Below are 21,060 nucleotides of genomic sequence, written 5' to 3' on the forward strand. Positions count from 1 at the left end.
AATTCATGTAAAACTCCGTTATCTTACTTTTTAGATCAGAATCAATCTAAACATCATGGCATAGACAGAGAACACAGGGGGCTAACACTTTCAACATATTGTCTAGCTATCACCATTGTTAACAGCTAACCCGAGAATGCAATTTTTTAAAAAAAGGGTTTTGTGATTTACACATGAAAGAAGTGAAACTATCACTGTATTCTAATGGACAATCAATTTTTCAATGTATAATTTCAGTTACATCACACTGTAAATTTTTGCTATAAATTCTGTGTTACCTGATGAAGGAGCGACGCTCCGAACGTTAGTGTGCTTCCAATTAAACCTGTTGGACTATAACCTGGTGTTGTGTGATTTTTAACTTTGTACACCCCAGTCCAGCACCGACATCTCCAAATCATGACTACTATACGTTTCAAGATATCCTCTATAATATGGACATTTTCCAAGATGTCACCGTCTATTTCCCTACATTCTATACCTTCCATGTCCTTCTGCACAGTAAACACAAATGCAAAATACTTATTTAATATCTCCCTCATCTCCTGCGACTCCATGCAAAAGCCACCTTGCTGATCTTTGAGGGGCCCTATTCTCTTCCTAGTTACTCTTTTGTCCTTAATGTATTTGTAAAAACCCTTTGCATTCTCCTTAACTCTATTTGCCAAAGCTACCTCGTGTCCCCGTTTTACCCTCCTGATATACCTCTTAAGTAAACCCCTACTGCCTTTATACACTTCTAAGGATTCACTCGATCTATCCTGTCTATACCTTACACTTGCTTCCTTTTTCTTAACCAAACCTTCCATTTCTCCAGTCTTCCAGCATTCCCTATACCTACCAGCCTTTCCTTTCACCCTGACAGGAATATACTTTCTCTGGATTCTCGTTATCTTATTTCTGAAGGCTTCCGATTTTCCAGCCATCCCTTTACCTGTGAACATCTGCCCCCAATCAGCTTTCAAAAGCTCTTGCCTAATACCATCAAAAATACCTTCCGCCAGTTTAGAACTTCAACTTTTAAATCTGATCTATCCTTTTTAAAACAAATAGAATTATGGTCGCTGGCCCCAAAAGTGCTCCCCCACTGATACCGCAGTCACCTGCCCACCTTTATTTCCCAAGAGCAGATTAGGTTTTGTACCTTGTCTAGTGGGTACATCCACATACTGAATCAGAAAATTTTCTTGTACACGCTTAACAAATTCCTCTCCATCTAAACCCTTAACACTATGGCAGGCCCAGTCTATGTTTGGAAAGTTAAAATCCCCTACCATAACCACACTATTATTCTTACAGATAACTGAGATCTCCTTACAAATTTGTTCTCAATTTTCCTCTGACTATTAGGGGGGTCTATAATACAATCCTAGTAAGGTGATCAACCTTTCTTATTTCTCAGTTCCACCCAAATAACTTCCCTGGATGTATTTCTGGGAATATCCTCCCTCAGCACAGCTGTAATGCTTTCCCTTATCAAAAACACCTCTCCCCCTTCTCTCTTGCCTCTCTTTCTATCCATCACGTGGGTGTCAGAACAGTTTTGTTTCTGTATTTTCAACTCCTTCTCTCAGGTCTCTTCAACTCCTCTGTAAGAGTCTGTCCTTGTTCCTTCACAATTTATTTCAAACAGAGCTTTTTTAAAATATACTTATTCATAAAAATATCTTTATACGGACATTGTCACTGAAGCTTATCAGTTCGGTGCAGTAGCATATGAAGAAACAAACAAATATTGGAGTTTGACTCTCTCCAGGAAACAAACCAAAGATATTGTACAAGATTATTTTTGCATATATTTGAGGCACCAGGAGGGTCTGATAACTGAACAGACCCCTATTTAACTTCAGGCTGAACGGTTTCAGACAATGGTCTTTGCCCACCATCCCTTGGCAACAGCTGCCCCAAGCTTTCGTGCGTCCCTCAGCACATAGTCCTGGACCTTGGAATGTGTCAGTCTGTATCACTCACTCGGAGTCAACACCTTGCTCTGGAAGATCAACACGTTTTGGGCAGACCAAAGAGCACCTTTCACCGAGTTGATGGTTCCCCAAACACAGGTGAAGTTTATCTGGGGAACAGACCATAGAGCACAGAGTCCGGTGTCACGGAGCTGCTCGGGACGAACCTTGTCAAAAACCAATGCATCTTTCTCCAGATTTTCTTTCAGTTATTGCTGCTTCTTTCAAACACTATCACAGATGCTCCTCTTTCTTCATTACCACAGATCCATGAAGGTGGTAGGACAGGTTAGTAGGGTAGTTAAGGATGCATAACGGACACTTGCCTTCAATGTTCAGGGCTTGGATTATAAGAGCAGGGCAGTGATGTTTGAGTCGTACAGAACTTAGATCACAGCTGGAGTAGTGTGTGTGGTTCTGGTCCCACACTATAGGAAGGATGTTATTGCACTGGAGGGGGTGCAGAGGAGATCCACCATGATGTTGTCTGGGATGGAGTGATTTGGTGATGAAAAGAGCTGGATAAGCTTGAGGTGTTTTCTTTGGAGCAGAGACGGTTGAGGGGGAACCTGACAGCAGTGTATAAGATTATGAGAGACATGTTCCCCTTAGTTGAAGGGTCAATAACAAGGGCATCATTTTAAAGTGAAAGGCAGGTGGTTTAGAAGGGACTTGAGAAAAAAACATTTTCACCCAGAGGCTGATGGGAGTCTAGAACGCACTGGGAGAGTAGTTGAGGTGGGAAACCTCACAATCTTTAAAAAGTACTTGGAGGAGCACTTGAAGTGTCATAAACTTAAAGCTATGGGCCTAGTGCTGGAAAATAGGATTAGTGTAGGTAGAACTGTATTTTTGGCAGCACAGATATAATGGGCCAAAGGGGCTCTTCTGTACTGTATAATCATACGATTCCATAATTCTAGATATGAGGTTACTCCAAATCACTAAAACCCAGTGTTTGGGGAATCAAAAAGACCATCAACCATTATCTCAAGAGATCTGGAATAAAAGAAGGTGGACATGATTCAGGTCCATTGTACCCTGAAGGTGGCTGCACTGGTGGATAGAGTGGTCAAGAAGGCATATAGTATGCTTGCCTTCATCAGACGGGGTACTGAGTTTAAGAGCTAGCAGGTCATGTTAAAATGATACAAGACTTTGGTTCGGCTGCATTTAGAATACCGTGTACAGTTCTGGTCACCACATTACCAAAAGGATGTGGACACTTTGGAGAGGATGCAGAGAAGGTTTATGAGGATGTTGCCTGGTGTGGAAGGTGCGAGCTATGAAGAGAGGTTGGGTAGGTTAGGATTGATTTCATTAGAAAAATGGAGATTGAAGGGGGATCTGATTGAGGTCTACAAAATTATGAAAGGTATAGACAGGATAGATAGAGGTAAGCTTTCTCCCAGGGTGAGGGATTCAATGAGAGGTCATGCTTTCAAGGTGAGAGGTGAAAAGCTTAAGGGGGATACATGCAGAAAGTACTTTATGCAGAGGATAGTAGGTGCCTGGAACACATTGTCAGCAGTGGTAGTAGAGGCAGGCATGGTAGATTCATTCAAGGTGATTCTGGACAGATGCATGAGTAGTTGGGAAACAGAGGGATACAGATGCTTAGGAATTGGGCAAGAGGTTTAGACAGTGGATTTGGATCAGCTCAGGTTTGGCGGCTAAAGGACCTGTTCCTGGGCTATAAATTTTTTTCTTTGTTCTTTGATGCTACAGACATATAAAAGGTGAAGTTGCTACAGTCCCAGAGGACCATGGGGAGTTGTCTCATCAGAGAGAGAGAGAGAGATTCAGACGACGGGGGATTGGGGTGGTTTAACCTGAGAGTCACCACAATTCCAGTGAGGGGAAAGGTTGAGAAGCAGAGTCCTTCATGATAATCTCAGCCAATATGGGAATTGAACCACATAAAGCCATGGCTAGACCCCCATTCTGAGAAGTGCTTTTTGATTTGTGTGTGAAGAGGGATATGTTGGGTCTGAGGTGTTGCAATATTCAGAACATGAGCGGCACTAAACGTGTCAAGATTATGAGCGCCGATGCGTGATCTTGCCAAAGCAGATGCTTGCCAGGGGGGTGACAGATAAGTCATTTGATAGATGATGGATAAAAGATAGATAAATTTTGGAATATTAGATAGCAGTGTCATTAACTCCATGTAATCTAGGTTTTAAAAAAATTATTTGTGGGATGTGGGTGTCGCTGACATTTATTGTCCATTTCTAGTTGTCCTCGAGAAGGCGGGGGTGAGCTATTTTCTTGACCCATTGCCGTTCACCTGCTGTGGGTTGATCCACAATGCCATTATGGCAGGAGTTCTAGGATTTTGATCCAGTGACAATGAAGTAACAGTGATATATTTCCAAGTCAGGATGGTGAGTGGCTTGGAGTGGAATTTGCAGGGGTTGGTGTTCCCATGTACCTGCTGCTCTTGTCTTTCTACATAGAAGTGTTTGTGGGAGTGGAAGGTGCTGTCTAAGGACCTTTGATGAATTTCTGCAGTACATCCTGTAGATAGTACACACTGCTGCTATTGAGTGTTGGGGATAGAGTGGATGTGGTGCCCATCAAGCGGGCTGCTTTGTCCTTGATGTGTCAAGCTTCTTGAGTGTTGTTGGGGCTGCACCCATCTAGGCAAGTGGGGGAGTATTCCATCACAATCCTCACTCATGTCTTGTAGATAATGCTGAAAATGTGTTGCTGGAAAAGCACAGCAGGTCAGGCAGCATCCAAGGAACGGGAAGAAGGGCGTATGCCTGAAACATTGAATCTCCTGTTCCTTGGATGCTGCCTGACCTGCTTCGCTTTTCCAGCAACACATTTTCAGCTCTGATCTCCAGCATCTGCAGACCTCACTTTCTCCTCTTGTAGATAATGGACAAGTTGTGGGGAGTCAGGAGGTGAGTTACTTGCCACAGCCTCTAACTTGCTCTTGTAGCCACTCCGATCTTGTGGCAATTCCAGTTGAGTTTGTGGCCAATGATAAGCCCCTAGGATGTTGATTGTGGGGGTGTCAGTCATAGTAACACCATTGAATGTCAAGGGATGGTAGTTAGATTGTCTCTTATTGGAGTTGGTCATTGCCTGGCATTTATGCGGTGTGACTGTTACTTGCCACTTGTCAGCCCAAGCCTGGATATTGTCCAGATTGTATTGCATTTGGACACGGACTGCTTCAGTATCTGAGGAATTGTGAATGGCGCTGAATATTGTACAATCTTCAATGAACATCCCCACTTCTTACGATGCAGGGAAGGTCATTGATGAAGCAGTTGAAGATGATTGGGTCAAACCCTTGTGAGGAGTGCAGAGATGTCCTGGAGCTGAGATGACCTACCTTCAACAACCACAACCATGTTCCTATGTGCCAAGTATGATTGCAACCAGCAGACAGTTTGCCCCAATACCCATTGATTCCAGATTTGCCAGGGCTCTTTGATGCCAAGGTAAAAACACTGACTGCAGATGCTGGAAACCAGATTCTGGATCAGTGGTGCTAGAAGAGCACAGCAATTCAGGCAGCATCCAAAGTGCAGCGAAATTGACGTTTCGGGCAAAAGCCCTTCATCAGGAATGATGGCTAACTTAGTCAAATGTGGGTTGGATCCAATCAAGGTGGCAGTGGAGTTGCAGTGGAGCATGCAGGCTTGTGCTTGGAGCTTGTCTGCTCTGACCCACACCCTCCCCCCCCTTTAATTTTGTTTCTCTTTCACGTTCTTTTCCTTGTTCACTACTTTTCTTATTTAATCGACATACCTTCTATAAAGTGTGAGTCCGTGCGGCGCAGAGGAGATTGTGGAGGAGGAGAGCAAGCCAGCATGGGGAAGCCGAATTCGATGTGGCAGCGAGAGAGGTCGCTGGCATCGAGGGTGGTCATCCCAAGTGATGGCAAGAGCAGGAGCGGGCAGGAGGGGCTGAGATCGAACCCAAGGCGGGTGTGAGATTGAGACCACAGTGGGGGAAGGGGTGAGTTTGAGCCGGGTTGGGGGATGGGGTGAGATCGAGCCCTGGGTGAGGTGGTGTGGGGGTGAGATCCAGCCCGGGGAAGAAGGTGGGGGTGAGATCGAGTCAGGGGTTGGGGGTATGGGGATGAGATTGTGCCCGGGGTGGGTGGAGGGGGTGTGGGACTGAGCCCAGGATTGGGGTGAGATCCCGTCTGGGGCAGGGATGTGGGGTGGGCTGGGATTGAGCCCAGAGTGAGATGTGAGGGTGCGATCAAGCCCAGGGTGGAGAGTGGGGGTGAGATTGTGCCCAGGGCAGGGAGTGGGGGAGGGATTGAGCCTAGGGCAAAGGGTGGGGGTGAGATTGTGCACAGAGCAGAGGGGGTGGTGAGATTGAGCCCAGGGTGGGAGGAGATGGTGGGATCGTGCCGGGGGCAGGGAGTGGGGGGAATGGGATTGAGCCTGGGTTGGGGTAGGGGTGAAATCGAGCCTGAGGCAGGGAGGGTGATGAGATTCCAGTCTCAGGCAACTCTTTGTGTGGATTGTGCACGTTCTCTCCTGCAACCTGTGTGGGTTTCTGGCAGGGGAGGTGCTGAGTGTGTGGGGGAGTACCACCTATTGTTGTTGTAGGCCTGGTCAAAATGGCCATCAACAGATTTAGGCAATGGGTTGTGGACGTGGCAGTGAAGAAGGAATTTAGTACACTTTCCTTTATTGATCAATGCATTGAGTACAGCAGTTGGGAGGTCATATTGCAGATGACTAGGACATTGGTTAGGCCACTTTTGTAATACTGGGGTCTCCTTGCTCTAGAAAGATGTTGTTAAACTTGAAAGAGTTCAGAATAGGTTTACAAGGATGTGGCTAGAGTTGAAAGTTTTGAGCCATAGAGAGAGGCTGAAAAGACTAGGATGTTTTTCCTTGGAGCGTGAGAGGCTGAGGGGTGACAATGTAAAGGTTTATAAAAATCAAGTGGGACATAGATACGGTGAAGAGCCAAGGTCTTTTGCCCAGGTTCGGAGAGTCCAAAACTAGAGGGCATTGATTTAAGGTGAGAAGGGAAAGATTTAAGAGGGACCTAAGGGGCAATATTTTCATGCTGAGGGTGTTGCGTGGATGGAACAAGCTGCCAGAGGAAGTGGTGGAGGCTGGTACAATTACAACATTTAAAAGACATCTGGTTGGGTATACGAATAGGAAAGGTCTCAAGGGATAGGGGCCACATGCTGGTCAATGAGACTAGATTCATTTAGGCTATATAGTTGGCATGGACGAGTTGTACTGATGACTCTATGACTCTAAAGGGCATATTTTTAAGGTGAGAGGAGAAAGATTCAAAGGGACCTGAGGGACAGCAATTTTATACAGAGGGCAGTTCATGTGTGGAATGAGCTGCCAGATGAAGTGGTAAATGCAGATACAGTCACAGCAATTAAAGGATATTTGGGCAGGTACATGGATAGGAAAGATTGAGAGGGATATAGGCCAAACACTGAGATGTCTGGTATGAGTTGGACTGAAAGGCCTGTTTCTGTGCTGGATGACCCTATGACTCTAAATAGCTGCTGCTGACCAGCACAGACTGGATGGGCTGCAGGGCCTTTTTCTTTGTTGTAGACTCTATGTTTCTATGACTGTATATATTCAATTTAATACAGACAGCTCCCAGGTATAAAAATGAGCTCACAAAGAAGTGATTTGCATTCATATGGGAGTTTTGAATGAACCCAAATCCTTCTCAACCAAGGAGATTAGTGTAGTTACTGTTGTACAATGGGGTGAGTGGATGGGGGAAGAAGTGAATTTATCTTCTTAGTTGGAAAACTCCTTGGACAAGATGGTAAGTGGATGTGTTTAGAGGCAGTATAACAGTAGTAAACCTGAAAGAGGATTTGGTCAAGAGTTAATATTCAGAGATGAGTGCCCATTGGGACTTCCTGTGATATTGGGACCAATAATTGCATGATTGTATAGAACCTCGACATTGTTAAAATGGAGAATGAGATTGGAGGTTCTCGCCTTGCACTTATCAGGATTAAAAGTCAAAACAACCAATTTTCTTCCTTTCTAAATTAGATTTTCTTGAGTTTCGGTCCTGGTATGTCAAGGTGAAAAAGTGATTGGAACCAGGTGGAACTCATTGATAATGAGATCCCTGATTGGGATTGGGCCAGTCAGGGAGTTCTGGCTGACAGATATAAACAGAGGATTCAGAGAGTCTCCTGACTTCAGGGGACTGACTCTGAACTGGCTAGCCACGATCAGTGTACAGTGCATAAGGGGTGACCTGGTGACAGGATATAGGCCTCTGTGCATCCCATGTCCCACTTTAGCAACATTGGAGGCAGGTTAATAGACATGGGCCACAGTAAGAACTGTGTCTTAAATTCGCATGCTCTTTGTGCATTAGTTTTTAAATGACTTTGTTTCCATTGTAGTCAGATTATTGTCATGGCCGGAAACCAGATCTAGGTTATACTTATTGTCATTGCATCATATTCTGACTTACTTTCTTTTCTAATATGTAAAAATCTATCGTGGACTTTCGCAACCAGACTGATTCTGCCAGTCTGAGCTGGGCGGATGTCAGAGCAGTAACCAGAAACCAGATTTCACAATATCAGTGTGACCTTGAAGGCGCTCAGTCCCCAGGTCACTCGGGGGGTTTCAGTGGAATCAGCACTTTAGTGTGAAAACCTAAGCAGCAGGCTGATGTGCAGTGTTGTTGTGGCTGTGGAAACCGCAAACTCAGAAAAGCCACGGGCCAAAGAAGCCGAGCATGTAGGTGAAGCAGCTCAGAGACCGGAATGAACAGCCTGCAGTGGGTCACCTTGATGTGGCTGAATTGTAAGTATTGCATCTACCCAACTGGGTTACTGATCCAATTGCTTCATTACTTCTCCCCATCTTCTTACTGCCCATTGCGCCCATGCATTTGTGAAAACATCTATTTATTTAATCTTTCGTCTATTGGATCCCAATTTCTAAATCCGCTGGGTCGCCATCGCTGATTTATTGGATCCCAACAGCACTGTTCACGTGCCTTCAGCTCGAAAGCTGCAGTGCTTCAAGAAGTTGGCTCACCCCCACCTTCTCAAGGGAATTTGGGGGTGGACGATAAATGCTCGTCCAGCCAGTGATATGCGCATCCAACAAGTAAGTCAACAAAACTGTACCTATTGCATGAAAATTATCAATAGGAAGAAGATTGGCCATGATCTAGATGCATGGTAGAGCAGCATTGAGGGGCCAAATGGCCTGATAGAGTCATAGAGATGTACAGCATGGAAAAAGACCCTTCAGTCCAAATCGTCCATGCTGATCAGATATCCTCAATTAATCCAGTCCTATTTGCCAGCATTTGGTCCATATCTCTCTAAACTATTTCTGATTCACCCACCCAGATACCTTTTAAATGTTGTAATTAATCCTATTTCCAATGTTATTTAGATTATGACCTCTGTCTTTCTTAGATCCCTGTCTTAATCTTTGGATCTAGCTATACTGTTAACACTGTTCATTGGCTCCCCTTAGAGTTGTAGCAATATTTCATAATGTTATGCGAGGTTGAATAAGAAATGCGCAATTTAAAAATGCTGCACAAATATGGTTGGCGTTTGCATGTTCGCATTTGGGAACGTTGGGGGAGAGTAGGGAGGTGATCACCAAATGGTTAAACTATGTTTGAAATTATATAGACTCCTTTCCTTGGTCCTCAAGTGGAACTTGAAACCAAGACATTAGACTCATTAACTGAGACACAGTTCATGTATCTGAAGACCACCCTATGTTACAAGTGGGGAACTTAAAAGTTGCCCCTTAAGTTCCTTTTATATCTTTTTTACAAATCATCATGGCAAGTTGAGGGTGGATTTATAATAAGGTAGGCAGAGACTACAGCCATGTCCCCGGTTTCAGATATTCTTGTCACCCTCTTAACATTTACTTGTTTCTTCCGAATACAGATAATTGCATCATGGCATGGACTTCGTGGATAGCAGCGCTCTCTGGAGAGACAGTGAGCCTGGGATGTGAGATTCAAAATAGTTCAGATCTGCTGTACTGGTTTGTACAATTTCCCAGCCAGTCTCCAACCTCACTGTTATATCACCATCGCACCAGCACCACCGCCACTTACTTTAATGGTTTCGGGTCTCGTTTCTCTCCCTCGTTTGATTCATCCACTCAAAGCTCTCAGCTAAGGATCACAAATGTCAGTGTTTCAGACACTGGGAACTACTACTGTGCTTTCAGAGTACACGGTGAGATGAGATTCGGGACAGGAACCATGCTAACAGTGACAGGTAAGAAAGTGACCACCCTCTCACCCGAACACGGTTTACTCTAAAAGATTAAAATTTCCAAGCAGTGTAGAGTTGAGGTCCAGGTACAGAGATCTTTAAGGTGTCACAAACAGGTCCAAAAAATAATCAAGGAGATTAAGAGAATGCTGGCCTTTATTATCTCCAGTACTAAAGGTATGCTTCAATTGTACAGAGCCTGGTTAGATCATACCTGGAATCACTGTGAGATGTTCTGGGTGCTACATCTCAGAAAGGAGATATGGATCTCAGTGGGTGTGCAGGATCTATTGACCAAGCTTATCTTCAAGACTGAATTAAGTGGAGAGATTGCACTATTGTTATGTATTGACAAAATTGTGACAATTCAGTAGGAGGCCACTTAACCCCTTGTCTCTGTACGGGCTCTCCAAATGAGCAAATCACTTGCTGCCATTCTCCCACCTTTTCCCTGTAAACCCTGCACATTCTTCTTTTATATATAACTGTCTAATTCTAGATAAAAACCAAAAGAACTGTAGATGCTGTAAATCAGAAACATAAACAGAAATTGCTGGAAAAGCTCAGCAGGTCTGGCAGCATGTGCGAAGAGAAATCAGTTAACATTTCGGGGGGGTCAGTTCTGAGAAACGATCACTTGATCAGAAACATCAACTTTGATTTCTCTCCGCAAAAGCTGCCAGACTTACTGAGCTTTTCCAGCAATTTCAGTTTTTGTCTAATTCTAGTTTCAATCTCGACGCTCCCACCATCATAAACAGTGTCTTAAACATTAGCTGCAATAAAAAGATTTTCCTAATGTCCTTCCTTTTACTGATTACTCTAAACCTGTCCCCCCTCATTCTCGATTCTGTTAGCGAACAGGAACTCCCTGTCTAATCTGTGCAGACCTCTCATGGTTCTACCAGGTCCTCTCTCAGCTTCTTCCCTTCAAGAAGAGTGGTCCTAACTTCTCCATTCCACCTTCATTCCTGTTCCTCATCTTGGAACAATTTCTATTCAGCTTAGTTATACTATCTTTGAAACCTTCACATCTTTCAAGTGTGCAGCCCAGAGCTGAGGCTAGACTAGTGTCTTGTAGAAGTTCAACATAACCTCTTTGTTCTTGTATGTCCCTATGTTGCCAGAGTTGGAGGGTTTGAGCTATAAGGGAGAGGCTGAATAAATTGGGGCTGTCTTTAGAGTGTCAGAGGCTGAGGGGTGACCTTATAGAGATTTATAATATCATGAGGGGCATAGGTAGGGTGAATAGCCAAGGTCTTTTCCCCTGGGTAGAGGAGTCCAAAACTAGAAGGCATAAGTTTAAGGTGAGAGGGGAAATATTTAAAAAGGAGCTCGGGGCAACATTGTCACGCAGAGGGTGGTGCATGTTTGGAATGAGCTGGCAGAGGAGGTGGTAGACGCTGGTACAATTACAATGTTTAAAAGGCGTTTGGATGGGTACATGAATAGGAAGAGTTTAGAGAGATATGGGTCAAATGCTGGCAAATGAGCCTAGATTAAGTTAGGGTGGAGAATGGGAAAAATTTCTGGCTGTAAGAGCTGCTCCTTTTTTTGAGGTATTTTAGGTGTTGGAGGTGATTTCCTTGAATTCCAGGAGCAGCAATTCCTGTTTTATTTGCTGCTGCATTGTTTGGGAACGTTGGAAAAAAAAAGTCAAAACAACAGCAGTTTTAAAAGGGAGAAGGGCAGACAAAGGAAGCACTTGGTGAGGACAGTGCAGGGGAGAGAGAGAGAGAACGAACGAACGAACCTGCATAGTTACTGCCTTTGCTGTTTGAATTTGTGTATTGCTGGACATCGGAGTGCATCTGGGAAAATTAACAAACAGTGAAATTCACAACTAATCTTGGAGGAACTGTTGGGCGAAGTTCACATCACATAATCAGATAAGTTAATTGTTGTTTTAAGTCTGTCCAAGAGAAAGGCTGCAGTAGTGAGTATAGTGGATTCTTTCTTGATTATATGTTTTTGGAGATAAGTCTCTTGATTAAACTTAAAATATAAGCCATAGCTATTAATTTAACTTGGGGCAGTGTTTGTAGAGGAATAAGATGGTGTTATTTTCTGGGTCTGTAGATTGTGAAGGAGCAAAAATGGCCTTTGCAGTGATATGTACTTCTTGTCAGATGTGGGAGTTTAAAGAGAGTTTAAGGGTCACTGCGGATTATATCTGCCATAAATGCTGTTGGATGCAAATCTTATCAGATCGAGTGGATCGACTGGAGAGACAGATAGAAGCGATGAGGAATTTGCAACAGCAACAGTATGTGATGGATGGCAGTTATAGGAAGGGGGGAAAGTCTCAGATACAGTCACATAGATGGGTTAACTCCAGGAAGGGTAAGAGAGGTGGGCAGCTAGAGCAGGAGTCTTGTGTGGATATACCCATTTCAAACAGGTATGCTGTTTTGGAAAATGTAGGGGGTGATGGATTCTCAGGGGAACGTAGCACAAACAGTCAAGTTTCTGGTATTGAGACTGGCTCTAATGCAACGAGGGGTACGTCGGCTTCCAAGAGATCAATTGTGTTCGGGGATTCTGTAGTCAGAGGTACAGACAGACGTTTCTGTGGCCAGCAGAGAAAAAGCAGAATGGTGTGTTGTTTCCCTGGTGCCAGGATCAAGGATGTCTCAGAGAGGGTGCAGAATGTTCTCACAGGGAGAGGGGCCAGCAAGAGGTCATTGTGCACATTGGAACCAACGATATAGGAAGGGAAAAGGTTGAGACTCTGAAGGGAGATTACAGAGAGTTAGGTAGAATTTTAAAAAGGAGGTCCTCAAGGGTAGTAATATCTGGATTACTCCCAGTGCTACGAGCTAGTGAGGGCAGGAATAAGACGATAGAGCAGATGAATGAATGGCTGAGGAGCTGGCGTATGGGAGAAGGATTCACATTTTTGGATCATTGGAATCTCTTTTGGGGTAGAAGTGACCTGTACAAGAAGGACGGATTGCACCTAAATTGGAAGGAGACTAATATACTGGCAGGGGAATTTGCTAGAACTGCTTGGGAGGATTTAAACTAGTAAGGTGGGGGAGTGGGACCCAGGGAGATAGTGAGGAAAGAGATCGATCTGAGACAGGTACAGCTGAGAGCAGAAGTGAGTCAAATAGTCAGGGTAGGCAGGGACAAGGTAGGACTAATAAATTAAACTGCATTTATTTCAATGCAAGGGGCCTAATAGGGAAGGCAGATGAACTCAGGGCATGGTTAGGAACATGGGACTGGGATATCATAGCAATTACGGAAACATGGCTCAGGGATGGGCAGGACTGGCAGCTGAATGTTCCAAGATACAAATGCTACAGGAAGGATAGAAAGGGAGGCAAAAGAGGAGGAGGAGTGGCATTTTTGATAAGGGATAGCATTACAGCTGTGCTGAGGGAGGATATTCCCGGAAATACATCCAGGGAAGTTATTTAGGTGGACCTGAGAAATAAGAAAGGGATGATCACCTTATTGAGATTGTAGTATAGACCCCCCAATAGTCAGAGGGAAATTGAGAAACAAACTTGTAAGGAGATCTCAGCTATCTGTAAGAATAATAAGGTGGTTATGGTAGGAGATTTTAACTTTCCAAACATCATCTGGGACTGCCATAGTGTTAAAGGTTTAGATGGAGAGGGATTTCTTAAATGTGTACAAGACAATTTTCTGATTCAGTACCTACTAGAGAAGATGCAAAACTTGACCTACTCTTGGGAAATGAGGCAGGGCAGGTGACAGTGGGGGAGCACTTTGGGGCCAGTGACCATAATTCTATTCATTTTAAAAGAGTGATGGAAAAGGATAGACCAGATCTAAAAGTTGAAGTTCTAAATTAGAGAAAGGCCAATTTTGATGGTATTAGGCAAGAACTTTCAAAAGCTGATTGGAGGCAGATGTTCGCAGGTAAAGGGACGGCTGGAAAATGGGAAGCCTTCAGAAATGAGATAACAAGAATCCAGAGAAAGTATATTCCTGTCAGGGTGAAAGGGAAGGCTGGTAACTATAAGGAATGCTGGATGACTAAAGAAATTGAGGGTTTGGTTAAGAAAAAGAAGGAAGCATATGTCAGGTATAGACAGGATAGATCGAGTGAATCCTTAGAAGAATATAAAGAAAGTAGGAGTATACTTAAGAGGGAAATCAGGAGGGCAAAACGGGGACATGAGGTAGCTTTGGCAAATAGAATTAAGGAGAATCCAAAGGGGTTTTACAAATATATTAAGGACAAAAGGGTAACTAGGGAGAGAATAGGGCCCCAGCTGAAAATGTGTTGCTGGTTAAAGCACAGCAGGTCAGGCAGCATCCAAGGAACAGGAAATTCGACGTTTCGTGCCAGAGCCCTTCAACGTCGAATTTCCTGTTCCTTGGATGCTGCCTGACCTGCTGTGTTTTAACCAGCAACGCATTTTCAGCTCTGATCTCCAGCATCTGCAGACCTCACTTTTTACTTTAAGAGAATAGGGCCCCTCAAAGATCAGCAAGGTGGCCTTTGTGTGGAGCCACAGAAAATGAGGGAGATACTAAATGAATATTTTGCATCAGTATTTACTGTGGAAAAGGATATGGAAGATATAGACTGTAGGGAAATAGATGGTGACATCTTACAAAATGTCCAGATTACAGAGGAGGAAGTGCTGGATGTCTTGAAACGGTTAAAGGTGGATAAATCCCCAGGACCTGATCAGGTGTACCTGAGAACTCTGTGGGAAGCTAGAGAAGTGATTGCTGAGCCTCTTGCTGAGATATTTGTATCATCGATAGTCACAGGTTTGGTGCCGGAAGACTGGAGGTTGGCAAACGTGGTGCCACTGTTTAAGAAGGATGGTAAGGACAAGCCAGGGAACTATAGACCAGTGAGCCTGACCTCGGTGGTGGGTAAGTTGTTGGAGGGAATCCTGAGGGACAGGATGTACATGTATTTGGAAAGGCAAGGACTGATTCGGGATAGTCAACATGGCTTTGTGCTTGGGAAATCATGTCTCACAAACTTGATTGAGTTTTTTGATGAAGTAACAAAGAAGATTGATGAGGGCAGAGCCGTAGATGTGATCTATATGGACTTCAGTAAGGCGTTCGACAAGGTTCCCCATGGGAGACTGATTAGCAAGGTTAGATCTCATGAAATACAGGGAGAACTAGCCACTTGGATACAGAACTGGCTCAAAGGTAGAAGACAGAGGGTGTTGGTGGAGGTTTTTTCAGACTGGAGACTTGTGACCAGTGGAGTGCCACGAGGATCGGTGCTGGGTCCTCTACTTTTTGTCATTTACATAAATGATTTGGATGCGAGCATAAGAGGTACAGTTAGTAAGTTTGCAGATGACACCAAAATTGGAGGTGTAGTGGACAGCGAAGAGGGCTACCTCAGATTACAACAGGATCTTGATCAGATGGGCCAATGGGCTGACAAGTGGCAGATGGAGTTTAATTCAGATAAATGCGAGGTGCTGCATTTTGGGAAAGCAAATCTTAGCAGGACTTATACATTTAATGGTAAGGTGCTAGGAGTGTTGCTGAAGAAAGAGACCATGAAGTGCAGATTCATTGTTCCTTGAAAGTGGAGTCGCAGGTAGATAGGATAGTGAAGAAGGTGTTTAGTATGCTTTCCTTTATTGGTCAGAGTATTGAGTACAGGAGTTGGAGGTCATGTTGCGGCTGTACAGGACATTGGTTAGGCCACTGTTGGAATATTGTGTGCAATTCTGGTCTCCTTCCTATCGAAAGATGTTGTGAAACTTGAAAGGGTTCAGAAAAGATTTACAAGGATGTTGCCAGGGTTGGAGGATCTGAGCTACACGGAGAGGCTGAACAGGCTGGGGCTGTTTTCCCTGGAGCGTCGGAGGCTGAGAGGTGACCCTATAGAGGTTTACAAAATAGGATAAATAGACAAAGTCTTTTCCCTGGGGTCGGAGAGTCCAGAACTGGAGGGCATAGGTTTAGGGTGTTAGGGGAAAGATATAAAAGAGACCTAAGGGGCAACTTTTTCACACAGAGGGTGGTACGTGTATGGAATGAGTTGCCAGAGGATGTGGTGGAGACTGGTACAATTGCAATATTTAAGAGGCATTTGGATGGGTATATGAATAGGAAGGGTTTGGAGGGATATGTGCCGGGTGCTGGCAGGTGGGACTAGATTGGGTTGGGATATCTGGTCGGCATGGACGGGTTGGACCAAAGGGTTTGTTTCCATGTTGTACATCTCTATGACTTGAACAAAGCCTTGGTTATGGTATGCTTTATGAACCATGCTCTCAATCTCTCCTGCCACATTCATTGACTTGTGCACCTACCTGTACATTCTAGTCCTTCAGCTGCTGCACCCTATTTAGGGTTGTGCCCTTTATTTTATAATTCATCTGAATGTTATTTGTACCAAACTTCACCTTTCTCTGTAGTGAAGTGCACCTGCCACCTGCCTGTCCATTCCACCTACTTGTGAATGTCCTTCTGGAGTTCTACAGCATTATCTTCACAGTTCACAATGCTTTCAAACTAGTGCTCTGTACACCAAGTTCTAGGAAAAGGAAGGGCCTCAACTCTGTCGCTTATCAAACCTCATTACAAACTTTACTTCACCCCAAAAAAACTCACCCATTTGCTACTGCTATAACATGGGTTGTATTTCCTGGGATTTAGAAGATTACGGTGAGGTTTGATTAAACTTTTCGTAGATATTACGATGAACTGACAACGTAACTGGAGAGTAACGATCTCTGGGAAATCTAGGACAAGGGAACATCATCATAAATTAAACAGAGCTTTCAGGGATAAATTAGGAAATATCTATTCTTACAAAAGGTGATAGAGGTTCATTACTCAAATCCACAAATTTCAATTCATGCTAAATTTTAAAACTGTCATTGATTTTGTTCAACGAAGGTTATAAGGGGATACAACAGAGATCAAACATAATCCCATTGGATAACAGAACAATCTTGAGGGGATGAATGGCCTTCCCCATTGTTCCCCCAGAGAATGGGAAAGAGGAGGTCTTCATGTACTGACACACAATGTTGCTCTCTCTATCATAAAAGGGTCTTTAATTTCTCATTTTAAATCTGAGAGAGAGGAATTTGCGAACAACACATTAACATCACACAGCAAAGGTAGGTGGTAAGAGCAGGAAAGACTCCCTGTCAGCCTCATGAGGAAAGAAATGTTGGAAACTCTCAGATCATTTTCCTTGGTTCCAGATCACAATGTGTATGCAAAAAAATAGATGTTACCGCAGCCAACCTGGCCTCCCTGAGTGAGCTGTCACATTTTGACAACAGTGAAATCTACTTCCAGTGCCACGTCTATCGCCAATCTTATCCCTACCTCAGAAATATTGTGGGCACAAGTCCAATTCCAGAGATTTGGAAGGAAATCCATGTCGATATTCCACTGAGGGAGTGTGGTACTGCCAGAGAGAAAATATTGTTTTTGACTATAATGAGGGAACTGTGAAATATTCCCCTGTCACTCCTTTGGAAAGGAGACTCCCCAGTCATAATACCATAAGAATTGAGAGCAGGAGTGGGCCATTCAGCCTTCCCAATCCTGACCCATCCCTCAATGAGGCCTGAAAATAATTTCAGGAGCAACGGATACGAAATACTCCCGATGCAGTCTCCTCTACAATGGGGAGATTGGACGCCTCCTAGCAGAGCGCTTTAGGGAACATCTCCGGGACACCCGCACCAATCAACCACAACGCCCTGTGGCCCAACATTTCAACTCCCCCTCCCACTCTGCCGAGGACATGGAGGTCCTGGGCCTCCTTCACCGCCGCTCCCTCATCACCAGACGCCTGGAGGAAGAACGCCTCATCTTCCGCCTCGGAACACTTCAACCCCAGGGCATCAATGTGGACTTCAACAGCTTCCTCATTTCCCCTTCCCCACCTCACCCTAGTTCCAAACTTCCAGCTCAGCACTGTCCCCATGACTTGTCCAGACTTGTCCTACCTGCCTATCTTCTTTTCTACCTATCCACTCCACCTTCCCCCCCCGACCTATCACCTTCATCCCCTCTCCCACTTTCTCCCCACCCTCACCCTCCTCTAGCTTATCTCTTCACGCTTCAGGCTCACTGCCTGTATCCCTGATGAAGGGCTTTTGCCCGAAACGTTAATTTTACTGCTTCACGGATGCTGCCTGAACTGCTGTGCTTTTCCAGCACCACTAATCCAGAACCACAGCAAAAATGGTTGACTTTAATTACCCTCTGGGCAATTAGTGGTAGGCAATAATTGCTGGCCTAGCCAGTAATATATACATCCTATGAATGAATGCTAAAAAGTACATGGCATTTGATGGTAGCTTTTCTCTGTACATAACAGAAGCCCAGTTTTCTGCATTATAAGAGCAATGGTGCTTCAAAAATACTTTATGGGCTCCAAGGCTCATTAAGACATTTTGAAAAGGGCTATATGCATCTGAGTTTTTCTTTTCCACAATCATCGGCCCCAAAATGCCTTCCAGCCAATGCAATATTTTTGAAGAGCTGCCATTGTTTTAATGTAGGAACCCATTTGTCACTCAGAAAATAATTTCAGCTCCCAACCCTTGAAATGAAGCTTGGAATAAGATTGTTCAATTTGTTGACTTGGAAAAAGATTCACAAGGATGTTGCCAAGGTTGGAGGGTTTGAGCTATAGGAAGAGGCTGAACAAGCTGGGGTTAGTTTCCCTGCAGCATCGGAGGTTGAGGGGTGACCTTATAGAGGATTATAAAATCACGAGGAACATGGATAGAGTGAATAGACAAGGTCTTTTCCCCAGGGGAGTCCAAAACTAGAGTGCATAGGTTTAAGGTGAAGAGGGGAAAGATTTAAGAGGGATCTAAGGGGCAACTTTTTCATGCAGAGGGTGGTACGTGTATGGAATGAGTTGCCAGAGGATGTGGTGGAGGCTGGTACAATTACAACATTTAAAAGACATCTGGATGGGTTCATGAATAGGAAGGGTTTAGAGGGATATGGGTCAAGTGTTGGCAAATGGGACAGGATTAATTTAAAATATCTGGTTGGCATGGACGGGTTGGACCAAAGGGTCTGTCTCTGTGCTGTACATCTCCACGACTTTTTTTTAATTAGCCTGAATTGCTGGCTTCTCCGGCAACAGTTTGAGGCTAAATTAAAACAAAAAGCTAGAATCTCAATTAATGCAGCAAAGGTATCAAAACATGGCAATGAATATTACTTGTGGAGCAACTTTAAGGTTGCTAAGTTTCTTTTGAAGAAAAAGCTAAGAGTACAGAGAAAAGGTTGGAGACCTGCAACAGGTCAGTGTGTATTTAAGACATACACTGAACCTCGCTCACTTTAAATTAACACAAAGACCTGTGGATGATGGACATCTCCTGCAAAAATGGAGAGTGCTGGTGGGTGACTGGAAGTGAAATATTAACTGTATTTTTCCTTCAATACATGCTGCAAGTTCTGTTGTGTTTCTCTACCACTCTGTGTACTTGGTCTAGCCCTGTCTGTCTGAGCATCTTCAAGAATTTTCCACGCTTATCACAAACTTATGGGGAATGATTACTTAGTGGGATTATCCCTAAACAATTAATCCAGAGAACCAGATATTGTTGTGGGAACCTGGGTTGAAATCCAACCTGGAATTTGAATTTAATTAAATAAAAATCTAGAATTAAAAGTCTAATGATGACTGTATAACCATTGTCTAGGAAAACCATGTTTGAGCTGAAAACGTATTGCTGGAAAAGCGCAGCAGGTCAGGCAGCATTCAAAGAGCAGGAGAATTGACGTTTCGGGCATGAGCCCTTCTTCAAAACCATGTTTGAGTCATTAATGCCCTTTAGGGAACGAAATCCGGTCGATATGTGACTCCCTCAGAGCATTAGGTGATGGACAATAAATCCTCTGAATAAATACATTTTTAAAGTTATATTAGTGCAGGTAAGGATGGCATAAATATTCGAATACTTTTTTCCCATTGTGGGCCAATTTGCGGTTTGGAAGTTGGGAGTCCTCAGTGAGAATGGAAAGTGTGAGATTGGGCCCTGTGAGAGCAGGGATGCAAATGTTATAAATGAGATAGAGCAACATGCCAACCCTTGCTGTCTCACACTTCCCAAAATTACAACTTGGAACTCCACTTGGTCTCCCAATCCCCCAGATGAGAAGCTGTTTAATGGAATGACACAGCAAATATTTTGTCAGAAGCATCTTCAACAAACATTTCGCCTAGAGCTTCCAGTTATTAGATTAGATTACTTACAGCGTGGAAACAGGCCCTTCGGCCCAACAAGTCCACATCGACCCGCCACCCACCCATACCCCTACCTAACACTACGGGCAATTTAGCATGGCCAATTCACCTGACCCGCACATCTTTGGACTGTGGGAGGAAACTGGAGCACCCGGAGGAAACCCACGCAGATACGGGGAGAACGTGCAAACTCCACACTGTCAGTCGCCTGAGTCGGGAATTGAACCCGGGTCTCAGGCGCTGTGAGACAGCAGTGCTAACCACTGTTCCACCGTGCTGCCCCATGCTGTTCCATTTATCAGCATTGAATTGCAAATTGTCTCCTTAAAGTGTTCTAACAGTGGATCAGTCGATAGGTTTGGTAAAAGGATTCAGAAAGGATTCACTAGGTTGTTGCCAAGTTTGAAACATTTGAGATATATGAAGATGCTGAATAATCTGAGGCTGTTTTCCCTGCAGTGTCGGAGGCTGAGGGGTGACCTTACAGAGTTTTATAAAATTATGAGGGGCATGGAGAGGGTGAATAGCCAAGTTCTTTTCCCCAGGGTGAGGGAGTCCAAAACTAGAGGACTTAGGTTAAAGGTGAAGAGGGGAAAGATTTAAAAGAGACCTAAGGGACAACTTTTTCACGCAGGAGG

At 44.1% G+C, this 21,060-nt stretch overlaps 1 protein-coding gene across 1 annotated transcript in view; it reads left to right on the top strand.

Moving 5' to 3' along the window:
- The first annotated feature begins 9,885 nt into the window (after positions 1–9,885).
- LOC132831418 (uncharacterized) overlaps positions 9,886–21,060 on the top strand; it is a 37,332-nt gene continuing 26,157 nt past the window's right edge. Inside the window, exon 1 of the mRNA XM_060849552.1 lies at positions 9,886–10,218. Within this exon, the coding sequence (XP_060705535.1) occupies positions 9,891–10,218 (328 nt within the window). The 5' untranslated portion in view covers positions 9,886–9,890. The remainder of the gene's footprint in view (positions 10,219–21,060) is intronic.

Source organism: Hemiscyllium ocellatum, chromosome 33, assembly GCF_020745735.1.
Source record: "Hemiscyllium ocellatum isolate sHemOce1 chromosome 33, sHemOce1.pat.X.cur, whole genome shotgun sequence".
NCBI lineage: Eukaryota > Metazoa > Chordata > Chondrichthyes > Orectolobiformes > Hemiscylliidae > Hemiscyllium > Hemiscyllium ocellatum.